We start from the raw sequence: 12,908 nt of genomic DNA on the forward strand, positions 1-12,908 counted from the left end.
CCAGGGTGCGACTTGGAGGCGAGGGAGGACATCTGTTGTCATGCATGGGTCGCCTTGGGAAGAAGTACATTTGGGAATCGTCTTGGCTGCCGAGGCCAAAGGTGTTCGCGCAAGGGACCTGGATATCGCGCCGTGGTATACTATACCTTGCTGTGTTGGCGTGTATTTGATAAGCGGGCATGTGATGCTACTGGCCAAGTGTCCGCGATATGCCGGGACTTTTGAGAGATGTGCTGTGGATGAATACAATCTTGATATCTTTGATAGAATAGATGCAGATGTGACGGTCCTTTACTTTGGGTACGTGCGATGAGGCACGCGGTGTCGTACAACTGGGCCCTTCGTGATGTCGTGCTAGCACGAATATTGGAATAGGTTGAAAAATAAAAGAAAATCAACACCGCTGGGTATGAACCACTGGCAGGGACGTTCCGGAACTAGAAGCGCTGGTTTGTGTGTTTATTTATACTTGGCAAATTAAGTTTTGGATGAATGGTGCTACATGCGTGCAATGTGGTGCAACGCCTACTTCAAGCACGGCGACTTCAGCAGCCGGCTGGGAACGACGAGGCCCAACGGAAACAAGCACAGGAACCCGTTTCTAACGGGCGGGCAGCTTTGCGTTTTCGAGCCAAGAAAGCTGCCGGATCTGGGAGGATGATGAGCAACTTGTTCCGTGGCATGGATATCAACGACAGACTACAAAGGACTGCCATCAAGGAAGAGAGAGGCAGCAGCTCCGCATATCCCTCCATGCTTGGCTCTCACGCCCGCTCCTCTGCCAGTCATGTGTCACATCGCCATCTTGCCCGTCGATAGGTATGGTGTGCGGGCATAGGCCGGCGATTGATTTCTTGGCTAGGCATAAGTCGCAGAGAACATGCCGTGCTTGTGCTCCCTGGAAGAATCAACACGTTGTCATACGCGGAGGAGGGAACACCCGAGGGAGCCTTTTTGCGGTTACACCAACCCTTGGGCAAATGGTAGCCGGCCTAGGCAGCTCAGTAGCATAACGGCCTTGCGCGGTCAAAAGTCGGCGTCCCCCGCAACAAGAGATTCCACGGGTGGCATTCGAACAACCGCGATGAAAAGTTTCAGTAGTCCTCAGCCGTGTAAGCCGAAAAGATAGGAGGCTTGTGAACTAGCGAAACTTCAGTAGCTCCCCATTATGTAAGTTATTGCTGGCGAAACCTCGATTACCGCCAGCACTATACACGCTTTGCAAAAACCTGCAAAAGGAGCACGGGCATTTTCATGGTCGGATAAAGCCATAAGCCCACTTGGGTCGTTGACCAGAAAGAAAAACGCCAGAGCTGAAAAAGTCGTGTGCTATCAGGCTTGCAGTCTAAGAACAATGTGGCTTGTAAAACGGGCGTTCCAGACCCCATTTGGGGACCAAGGCAAAAAGAAAGAAAAAACTCTAACCAACCTGTTTTCTGGGAAGGGTTGCTTACCCCAGATAAAAGAACAAACGGGCTTCTTTTTTTAAGCTGACGGCATCCAATCCCAGTCTTGCGATTGCCGCGCACGCAGCCTCTTGCACCGAGGATCCCTGGCCTTCGGCAGCTTCACTTCCGACCAACTTCTAATTTGAGTAATTGGCAATCAGCCGCCGGGTGTCGATCCCTTTTCTTGGATGAACTGAAGAGATAAAATTGCCTTTCGGGGAATAGCGGCAGCAGCATGTCATTGGGTGAGAGGCCAAGAGATCTATCAGCCCCAAGGGGCTCTTGGCTTGGGGTCCGGATCCGGCAGTGCAATTGTTGTTCGCAAGGGTCGCATATTTGAGTACCTCGACGGTTCTGCGGCTACCGCGTCTGGTGTTGCTCTGTTGCGGCAACCGACCAGCACAAAGTAAATGAGTTTCGATGGCAGGAGGTATATGGAAAGATGGACGAATATAAAGTCGTGTTCACCGCGTGCAGGTCAGTCATTTCCAGAGTTAGTACGGGGTATATCGTCGAGGACGTCTGCTGATCGAATCCAAATAGGCGACCGACGCACCACTCACAAAAAGTCCACCACAATGCGTCCCCCGCTCCCCCAACTGTTTAAATATAACCTCATCTACCGGCAATCTGTCGTAATACCAGCCCTCTGCTCTATTGTGTCCGGATAGTGCGGCATCAGCTCTGCAAGCCTAGGCTGTACGTGGAGGAGTTGCTTAGTCCGTTTCGGCCGAGGTTGGACTTTCACCTTCCCAACTAGGAAGTTGTCGTCAGTTCGCGCGTGAAGTTTATGTGATGGTGTAACTCGTCCCCAGCATCACAACCCTCTGTGCAAAGCTTCTTTCGGGAACTTTTTTCCCAACAAACCGGGCGGGAGCATGCTTCATTTCCCAACTTCCTGTATCGTCGAGCTCTCGTGACGACTTCGCGGGAGTCGTCATCGGCAAAAGCGGTGCGTCGTATTGGACAAGAGGGCCGCAGTGCACTATCAGAATCAAGTATAAATAGGCAGGGGCAATGGCCACGAGTTGTTGATTTGATTCCCGGTATCACAGATAGAAAATAAATCCTCTGATACGCCTTTGAAAAAACCAAACTCGTTCGAAACCATGCAGACCTTTGGTTCATTCCTCGTCTCCCTCGTCGTGGCAAGCAGCCTCGCCACTGCGCTTCCCACAACCCCTTCTTCCACGCCTGCTGGAAACGCTTCCGTCACGGCAAAGCACAACGCAAACTTCACACGCAGCGGCCCTGCGGCCCTGGCCAAGGCCTACAGGAAGTTTGGCAAGCCTGTCCCCGTCGACGTGACCAACGCCCTCAACCGCCAGAGCAGCAAGAGGACCACGGGCTCGGATCCCAACTCTCCCCAGCAATATGACATCGAGTACTTGGCCCCCGTGCAAATCGGCACACCCGCCCAGACTCTGAACCTGGACTTTGATACAGGCTCCAGCGATCTCTGGGTCTTCAGCAGCTTGACCCCTTCCTCGCAGGTCAATGGCCAGACGTTGTACAACCCAAGCAAGAGCTCGACCGCCCAGTCTCTCAGCGGATCTACCTGGAGCATCACGTACGGCGACGGCAGCAGCTCCAGTGGCGTCGTCTACACCGACGCAGTCACCGTCGGTGGCTTGACGGTGAATGCCCAGGCCGTCGAGGCTGCCAAGCAGGTGTCTGCCCAGTTCTCGCAGGACGCGGCCTCGTCCGGGCTTCTCGGGCTGGCCTTTAGCTCCATCAACACGGTCAAGCCCACCAAGCAAAAGACCTTTTTCGACAGTGCAAAGCCCGCTTTGGACTCTGCTCTCTTTACTGCCGACTTGAAGCACGGAGCCGGTAACCCCCCACCCCCTTCCCTTTTTTTCGAGCAAAAGCAACCGACATGATCTGCTAACCGCGTGCTCGTAGACGGCAAATACAACTTTGGTTACATCGACAGCACCGCCTACACCGGGTCCATTGCGTATACGCCCGTCGACAGCAGCCAGGGCTTCTGGGGCTTCACGTCAAAGGGCTACGCCGTGGGCGGCGGCAGCCTGAACACGGCGTCGACGTCGGGCATTGCCGATACCGGCACCACGCTGCTCTTGCTTCCCAGTACCATCGTCAGCGCGTACTACGCCAAGGTCAGCGGCGCCAAGTACAACAGCTCGCAGGGCGGCTACACGTTTGCCTGCAGCCAGAGCCTGCCTAGCTTTTCGTTTGGCGTTTCCGGCGCCACTGTCACCGTCCCGGGGGCGTACCTCAACTACGCGCCTACCGATAGCACCGGGAGGACGTGCTTCGGGGGCCTGCAGAGCAGCTCGGGCATTGGGATCAACATCTTTGGCGACATTGCGCTCAAGTCTGCCTTTGTTGTTTTTGACGGCGGAAACAATCGCCTGGGATGGGCTGCCAAGGCGTTGTAGGAGATGTATGTTGCAAGCGATATGTATATATGGTACTTGGACACACGCATACATGCATGCATGCAAATACATGTGTATATACCGCCATGTACAAGGTTGGTTGCAATGTTCAGGTTCCAAACTATCAAGAATCTATTAGTAGAGGCATATAGCGCTAGCATCGAATACATGCCTCGTCGGCCATTTTGTTCATGATGTTTCCCATGCCGCTTGTCAAGTGGAGTGGTTGTACGCTTTGCCCATGTCGAACGATGGCAACAGTGGCGGAACGAGAGCTCGGTTGAAATTTCCCGACGCCATGGGCCAGGGAATCCTGAGCGATGGCGTACTATTCCAATTGACGGTTCCGATTTGCATGCCCGGCGCCTTCATGTGGCCAAAGACAAAGGCCGTCGCATGTAGACATGGATGAATCAGCCATGTCTCACGGGTAGGGTATGTCGTCAGCTCATGGCGCGAGGCTGTGGCTTGAAGGTTATTTTGAAAAGATGGACATCAGTTAGCAGCCGGAAGATTATGGGCTGGACATGTTTGTGTCGGAAGAGGCGTTGAGCTACTCGGGGTGCCGTTGCGACTAACGAACCCAAAGCTCGCGCACGGCAATGTCTCGCGATTGTTTGGGCCAACATGGGAAAATTTTGGCATTTAGCCCGACGCGGTCGGTGGTGATGATGGCGATGGCTCTCAAGACTCGATGGCCCTCCGGCCGCGACGGAACAGCCCCTAGCTGCCAAGTGTCAAAGAGGCATCGCACCTTCAAAGCGGGAGGCAAGCTAGGCCTCACCAGGCGGACAGTCAGATACATGTCATATTCCGCCGTGGGCCTGCGCGAGAGCCTGGTCGTCGTCTATGGCGCGGCTCGCAGCAGATACGCCACTCAGCCCACTTGGACTCTCCATCCTAGCCGTGGCCAGAACTAGTGTCGCGTGGGAACTTCGTTGCAGCCGACGAGCCAACATCCGCTTTGCGACAAGATCGTCTATTTCAGGACTGCAGTGGTTTCGGTTGGCGTCGTGCGAGACCGGTGGCTGCGAAGTTGGGAACAAATTGACGCCTGGGGACCCGAGTCACCTGACGACCACGTTTCTGCCCGTCCAACCCGCCACCTTGGGAAGGAGCAAGACAACATTGAGCCAGACACAACATCATGTCAATCCAAGGCCAGATGTTGCCCGTGTATAAAAAATCAATCCCACGTCCCGAAGATGATGCCGTCGGCACTCGCCCCTCGATCCCAAGGGCCACCGCCAAGCACGCCTACACCCACGCAAACCCGGAAGCTCTCCCCCGGACACGCTAGGGTGATCTGATTTCTGATAACTCGCACTCGGTACGTGGGCAACGCTCGACCGCCCTCCTCGGCTGCTCGTGGCGTGGTGGTCTCGGCCTCAAAGCGTCTTCGTCTGTGCGTACATGGGTCGGGTCTGAACCATCCACCACGATGTCCAGCACCTGGCTCATCTCTCGCAGACTCTGCACACCTCGCCGCGCAGAGCGCCCCTGGAATCGATACCGGCAACGCCAGGACCATGGCTCGACTGATTGGGTATCGACTGCCGACCCACCGCCAAACTCTGAGATCAACACACACTACGTGATAGTTGAATGGGGAATCTCGTGTGCCATGAAGAAACCGTTGTCTAGTCCTCTCTAGGCTATTCTCCCGGCCCTGTTCTTCGTCCTTACCTCCAAAAGCCTGCACCATATCATATGAACCCTGCTTGTCCTCGCCAGGTTTACCTCTCTATTTCCGCAAACCTTCCCGCCGTTCAAGCTTCAACAAGGAATCGCAAAAAAAAAAAAGAAAAAAAAAAGAAAAAGAAAAAGAACAAGAGATCAAAGGGTGGTCATGCCGTTGCAAGTGTAAAGCCTGCCAATTTCGCCTCATACGGGCAAAGTTCCCCCCCGGGTCTTCCGACTCCCATACTTGGTCTTAATCGAGCGCCATTTCATGCCGTCATGTCCACGAATAATCAGGAACCTGCAGGCGGCGATGTCGACCGCGGCCCTTCAGCTTTGATTCTGCTCTGGGTCACGGCCAGTATTGCCATCGTCATTGTTGCCCTGCGGATATTGGGAAGACGGATGCGGAAATCGTTAGGATGGGACGACTGGACCATGCTCCTCACTCTTGTAAGTTTCCAGCCATGCCTTTTCCCCTTGTCGACGAGAACAATTTGCCAACAGCCACTTGTAGGCGCTCTACGTCGCATATGCCGCTATTCTCACCAGGCTGATTGGCATCGGCGGCATGCGGCATCTGTTCTATCTCTCCCCGGAGCAGAGGCTGCAGGCCGGGAAATGGAGCTGGGTGTCACAACCCTTTGTCATTATGGGATTTGCCACGGGCAAGATCTCCGTCGGTCTCCTGCTGCTACGGGTCGTCTGGGAGACAGCACACTGGCGCAAGCGCCTCGTCATCTTCGCCATCAGCTCAGTCTTTGTCATTACCGTCATCAACATTATCTTCACCTTTGCCCAGTGCTCTCCCGTCGAGGCCCTCTGGAATCCGGCCCTGATAGCGCAAGGGAAAGCAAAGTGCTGGCCGCCTTCGGTCCAGACCGACTTTGCCATCTTCCTCTCCAGTACGTCAATTTCATTGTATCCTGCTCAGATGCCCCTGTCGCAAGAGGTTAACCCATCCTTTTCTTTAGGCTGGAATATCCTCACCGACGTCGTTTTGGCCGTGCTGCCGGTGACGTTTATGTACAACCTGAAGCTGTCATGGAGGAAGAAAGTCGGCCTATGTGCGCTCTTGGGACTTTCCTTTACCGCCGCCATCTTTGCGACGGTCAAGACCAAGTACCTGACGTCCTTGAGCGGACGGTCTGATATTACATGTATGTTCTTCCTCTGCTACGCCCCCGGACTTCTCGACCTTGCGGGCGCCCGTGATTATTTTCTGCTCACACGCAAAACAGGGGAGACATATGAACTCTACGTCTGGTCTGCATCCGAGCTATTTGTCATCATCGTCTGCGGCAGTGTGCCGCCCATCAAGCCCGTCTACGACTACATCCTGGGCAAGCCGCCCACCAGCAGTGCTTATGCAAATTACGGCAGTGGCAGTTACCCGCACAACTCGGGAATCTCGAGAGCCTCGAGGAACAGTCGTCCGTCTGATCCTTTCAAAAGCCGAGAAGATGAACTCGAGCTCTACCGCCCCGACACCGGCAGCAACGCGCCCTCGCCATATCCCAGCTCACACAAGATAGACCAGTCGTAAGGTCAACTCCTTATGAAACTCCATGAGGGGACCCCATAAGGGGGACCATTTGTGCCATCTGAAACCAGTTCAGAGCTTTTTACGTTTGTTAGTGCTGTTTTTGGTATATGAGGAACGGGCGGCAAAGTCGAATTATTACACAGCTTCAATGGGAAACAATGGCGCATAATTTATTTACATTTACGTCTTGTCGTTGTTTTAACGGTCATGCTAGTAGTGTTGTACGTGGTTTGACGCGGGGGAAATACCCAGTTTTATGCGAGGGCCGCAGATGTGGTGCCGGGAAACTTGTTTTAGGAGGTGGGACTTGCATAGCATCGAGTTTTGGTAAATAGAAAACTGTACATGATGACGAGATTTGCGGAGCGACTTGCATGGGATCCTTGCCGGGTCGTGTATTGGGCATGATGCCGCTTCAACGTGTCGTGCTGTGTGGCGACGGGAGCCATGACGGCGTCCGGGGTGCGGAGAAACGCTCTTTATGCACAGCTTACATGTTTCCAAAGCGTCTGCGTCTCTGAAAAGCCCACCTTGTAAAGTCAATATTTCAACCACGAGTATCCTCCACACGGGGTGCTCTGGTGTACAAACGCGTCGGCGGCGTTTGATCCGTCATCCATCATGTGTTGCTGTTACCGCTCCGACGCCGTGGCTGGGAATGAGGAGCGTCCAGGTAATTTACCACGACCACGAAACCAAGCATCTTGGGCGTAGAGGCTCGCCAATTTACTCTGCCGGCGGGAGTAGACACGAGCTTCTCCGGTGGGAGCCGGTCTGAGCTGTCTTTCACAGCCGTCAAGTGACGTCGCACAACATGCTCCCTCTGGGATCCGGGTTGGAGATGGCTGGGGGAAGGCAGGGAAATCCCTGTAGGGTTGACGTTGTGCGACTTTGGTTATCTGCCGGCTTTGATTGGCGGCAGATTGGTGCGAGGATGCCAAGCGTTTCAAGGCTTCAGACGAAGAAGCTTTGTCGTCCGTGACACAAAGGACCCCGCGGTCCTAGTATGTCGTTTGGAAATAGGCTTGCATCATGTCTGTATCATGTGACTTTTATTGCGAGTAGGCGGTTTCGTCTGGATAGAGTCGATGCCCCCTTTAGCATCAGTGAAGACTGCATTTGTCCGCTGTGTAAATTGCTATTGCGTGTTGTGCTTGTATTATCATTTGACGTCGGAGGGAAACAACAAACAACTTGGTAAATTGCTATTGCAGTATTTCCAATATGCTTGCTCACGGCATCAAAGCCGGTGGGTTGATTGAAACTGAAAGGCTTCAATAAACGCATCAAGGGCTCGGCATGATTTATAGTGAGTAGCTCTGGCGCTGCGATTATCTAGTCTTGGGGCGAAAACTAAATCAACTAGGGAGCTCGTAGCAACTTCGTTCGATAGCAAGTGGCGGCTCACAATTTGGCACTTGACCTCAAAGCTACAGCAAGTCTATAGTTGCCGATATTTACATCCAAATTCCCTAGCTACATGTCCAACTTTATATGGGATGGCTAGCTTGTAGTTGTCCCGCTGCAGTTTCCCTCTCAAATGGCCTGTCTTGATTTACTACTTGCCATCACAAATGAACTAGACCAAGCAAAAGGGAAATGCCACTTCCACAACTGGCTTTAACAATGAAACCTTGTATACCTCTTGGTTGTAGATTCCCCGTACTTCTACCCCTTGACACCGGACTAGCTCCTGCACTGTGAGGCTCGTCACCACCGCGTCGTAATTTTTCTCGGAAAAGTTTGGCAAACAGAGCGTGCGTATTTGCATTCAACTTTGTAGACGTCATGCCGAGACGGGATTTTATCCCGCCACGCTCGCAAAAGACCGCATGTTGGATTATTTCAGCACATGCAGTTTTGATTCCCAAACTAGGTCTGACGACAATGCAAGCCCCTGTCATACGTATAAGCAAAGCGCCGAGCCGGACAGGTGAAAATTAAAGCTGCCGCTGGATTCGGGCTCGTTGAAGCTATGAAATTTAGTCTTGTTGATGTTATTGATGTTATTGATGTCGATGCTGTTGAGGTGCGGGTGACGTGTAGGCCAAGGTGGCCTTGGAAGGTGCCTGCGGCCTCTAACACCAATAGCAGCAGGCTCACAATAATGCACAAAGATATACACTGGCATTAAGATCCAAGCTCATAATAGTAATTTAATGTTATTTAGACTAATTCTAGGTCAAGTTTAAACTACATGAGGCTTGTGATTATGGCGGCGCAGCACTCAGAGACTCCAGATGTCCAGATGTCACATTAAAGAAGTAAAGCGGGAAGGTACGTTTTGTAGCTCTTGCACATTCAATTTTCAACAGCGCTTTGTTTGATGACCCTGAGCATTTAAAGGCATCCAGTGTATTTGGGTAAAAAAATGATGTCGTCACTCATCATCATCCCCGGCCGCTTCGACCGACAAAGCAGCAAACTCCCCTCACCATGTCTTGGAACATGTTGCCTCGCCAGATTAGGAACGACGTCTTGGCGCGCGTCGTGGAAACTGCGTACAGCAACGACGAACCCCTTGCTGGGTACGCAAGCGTCTCCCGAGATTGGCAGGCCTTCTTCGAACAGCACACGTTCTGCTCCCTGGACGTCACGCCAGGCGATCTCGACATGTTCGAGACGTCGTTCCAAGAGCCAGGACGGAAGAGATGCCTCCGGCGCGTCGGCCTGGTGCTCGACCTCCCCCAACACCCGCCGATCCGACTTCATAACGACCAGGGCGCCACAGAGGAGGAAACAGCCCTGCTGCTGATGCGGAGGATCTGGGGCGGCGGGCCCCGTGACTCCTTTTATCCTCCCGAGCTGAGCCATCAAAAGACGCTGGACGACATGGCCCTCGTCTCCGGCATCTCCTCTCTCTTTGGCATCTTGGCGGCCTGGACACGACACCAAGTCTCGAGCCACGGCGTGGCCCTCGAAATCATCGCAGACTCAAAGAGCTATTGGCAAAAGATGGCGGAAAGAATGCGAAGATACGGCGGAATACCGGCCACCCCTGGGATGCCCGTACCGGGCCCGTGGGTATTGAGCAGCACGCAGTTCCCAGCCGCGTTTTTCTCCTTGTCACAGTATGACTGGCAAGGGCCCGTCTGCGCTGCCCAAGAAGACTTCAATTTCGAACTCGGCTTGAATCACGGAGGCGCGCCCATGGAGCCGACGAGGTCGTCCGCGACGAGAGGCTGCCGGCAGTGGTTCCCCAGCGTCAGCGTCATCTCGGCCATGTCTGTCCTGCGCAGGACTGTTCGACGCTTCCACCCCGACGCCCTAGGTGCCATTATTTGGAGTCTGCCCTGCCTTCGGATGTTGGACTGGCAGCTCCGGCCACTGGTGGCGTGCAAGAGCAAGCGTCCGCTTGACCTCGACATTGTCCACGTACTGTTCTCTCTGCCCATGTCGCTGCGACACTTGCATATTACCCAGGTGCACACGTATTTCCTCCGGTACTGGCGTGGGGATTACGAACCCGACGGCGTGTTGTTCAGAATCCTTTGGTACAGGCTCTCTGAGCTCAAGAGCCTCTCTCTCGAATACGATGGCCACACGCTTGAGTCCTACATGGCGAACAGTACCACACTGTGGCCAAACCTGGAGAGCCTTATTTTGTCGGCAAAAGGATCCATAGGGGACAGCCCGACCCACGACTTGAACCGTCTGGTGCGGAACGCCGTCTACATGCTGCTGCGAACGCCCAGGCTGCGGTCCATGATGCTGTACGACACCACTGGTCATGGCGTTGGCTGCTTCACCTGCCGATTTGAGGAGGATACGCTTGCTCTTAGATTCAAGTGCAGTTGGTTCTTTGTCCCGGACGCGGACTCGATGGCATCTTGGCGGGACATGGCGGTAGCACTGGGAATCGAAAATATCTCATGGGATTCTGAGATTGCGGACATTTCTCACATCATAGAGTACATAAACGGGGTTCGGATCAGAATTCCAATATTGATGGGGGGGGATGAATTATGATCAATTCCATCTGCAGAAGCTGTCCACGAGGCTCATGTATGGGCCCAGTCTCGGACAACGATTGTAAAGTATACTACACAGAGGCAAAGCTTCGGTTTATTACTTATTGTCCCTCGATAGATGGCTTCAATCGGGGACCACTGTTCAATTCGATTCATAGCTACCCAATCGTGACGTTAGCATTCTATATTCAAGTTTAACATTGCTTTGGTTCAGTATCATGCGTGAATAACAAGATAGACCTTTAGCCAGTGCAGGTGGGCAATCTCTCCTCTGCCTTTGGTAGCTTGACGCTTCAATTTCCAGCTTTCGTAATTAACTGGCCTGGCTTTATTTGTCCATGTTGATGCTGCTATTCAATGAACCGCAGCGAGTCAGGGGAGAGATGAAAACCATTGACTCCTTACGGGCCTCCCAAGTACGGAAATGTCAGCTCCCCCTTTCCAGCGAAAGTAGCCTCCAGGTAACTACTTGACTAGCAATCAAATCTTGCATGCCTATTTTCATAGCTTGACGGATCCATTCATACATGCATACAGTCTTGAAACTTGCACCGTACAATTTGTCAATTCGCTGAGCTAATTGACCGAATGGCACGGCTACTGTAGTGGCGGAACGCAATGCTATACTCTTTCTGCCGCTACTTCAAAAGCTTGTTTGAAGTCAAAGAAGCCCTGGGCATTTCGAATGTCTGGCACCATGCGATTCAATATTGGGAATCGAGTTACCCAGTGCATAGCGTCGTCGTCTGGCGCTCCGTCTCCAATGATGCAACAAGGATGAGGTATCACAAGAGGAAGACCTGTCTTGGTGATGGCTTTTCCAAAAAAAAAAAAAAATTCGTTTGCCCCTTTCGATGTCGTGAAACCTTAGCCATTAGACCGAGGTGGATGTGCAGCCATAAATGTCGGCGAGGTGGAATATCCTCCACTCTGCGAGACTACCCTCCCAGATGAAATAAAGTGAAGAGGAATTCGCTTCGGAAGCGCTATCCCTGCCGAGAGTGCGAGGAAATATCGTTTGCACCTCGGACAGATTGATAAGAGTCGAGACATTGCATACACATGTGTTGTTGGGGAAATTTTGTAACAGAGTAGCTGTAATTGTCATATTTAAATGGACAATTGTCCCTCAGCCCCAGCATATGTAATCCGATCAACATTCTCCCCCAGGAAATTAATCTCTGTCAAAGATAATCCTACATATAGCAGAACTTGTCAGGCTACCCAGGCATACAGTAACCTTTTCACCATGCATAACCTGAGGTGAGAAACCAGGCGGTACAGCTGTACAGTGCACTCTGAAGACACTAGCACCGGCCAGCAAGACTGCCAGTATTTCCGGTCCGAGAAACCCCGGTGCTCCAGCTAGGAGGAATTTGACGTCTTTTTTTCGCGTGTTGTAACTACTCTCGGCGGGCAGTGAGCCTCTTTCTTTGCTGATCAGGTCCGCCATTTCCCGCAAACTGCTGGCTTGGTGAAAAATTATATAGCGGTGAGGTTTGCCTCGCGCGGATATTGCGGACGCCGGCGGCAGGGGCCGGGCTGAAGCCGAAGTTGGAGACCCAGATGCCGGCCGGCGCCCAGCAGCGACGAGGCGAGAGTCGGCATTGGCACCGGGCCAGAAATCTCAAGGCTACTTAAGTATATTGCGCATGGAGTGGGGCGTGGGCTTTGTCTTCCATCACACGACCGCCGTCAACATAAAACTGTGCGTACAACAGTTAGTGTTTTGCTCCAAAGTCAATCAGGAGTCAATACATCCCGCGGCCAACGCAACCCATACTTTGCAAATTTCAGCCCAATACCCACGAACACACAAAACACGCAATTGCACACTCAAAAAAGGGCACAAATTCCC

The 12,908-nt window shown here is 52.9% G+C and overlaps 3 protein-coding genes across 3 annotated transcripts; all 3 read left to right on the forward strand.

Annotated features, from left to right (window-relative positions):
* Positions 1-2,557: 2,557 nt before the first annotated feature.
* On the forward strand, positions 2,558-3,853 carry EAPA_3 (Endothiapepsin; the record flags this gene model as incomplete). The annotated part of the gene is made up of 2 exons (XM_014687051.1): positions 2,558-3,281; positions 3,354-3,853. The coding sequence occupies 2 exons, from the start codon at positions 2,558-2,560 to the stop codon at positions 3,851-3,853; spliced, it is 1,224 nt and encodes a 407-aa protein (XP_014542537.1).
* Positions 3,854-5,812: 1,959 nt separating this feature from the next.
* Positions 5,813-7,079, forward strand: G6M90_00g063470 (uncharacterized protein; the record flags this gene model as incomplete). The annotated part of the gene is made up of 3 exons (XM_066130759.1): positions 5,813-5,986; positions 6,051-6,438; positions 6,508-7,079. 3 exons carry the CDS (start codon positions 5,813-5,815, stop codon positions 7,077-7,079), a joined length of 1,134 nt encoding a protein of 377 aa, XP_065986854.1.
* A 2,436-nt stretch (positions 7,080-9,515) lies between these two features.
* Positions 9,516-11,048, forward strand: G6M90_00g063480 (uncharacterized protein; the record flags this gene model as incomplete). The annotated part of the gene is made up of 1 exon (XM_014687049.1): positions 9,516-11,048. The coding sequence occupies one exon, from the start codon at positions 9,516-9,518 to the stop codon at positions 11,046-11,048; it is 1,533 nt and encodes a 510-aa protein (XP_014542535.1).
* Between the last annotated feature and the right edge of the window lie 1,860 nt (positions 11,049-12,908).

Source organism: Metarhizium brunneum, chromosome 3 (assembly GCF_013426205.1).
Source record: "Metarhizium brunneum chromosome 3, complete sequence".
Taxonomy (NCBI): domain Eukaryota; kingdom Fungi; phylum Ascomycota; class Sordariomycetes; order Hypocreales; family Clavicipitaceae; genus Metarhizium; species Metarhizium brunneum.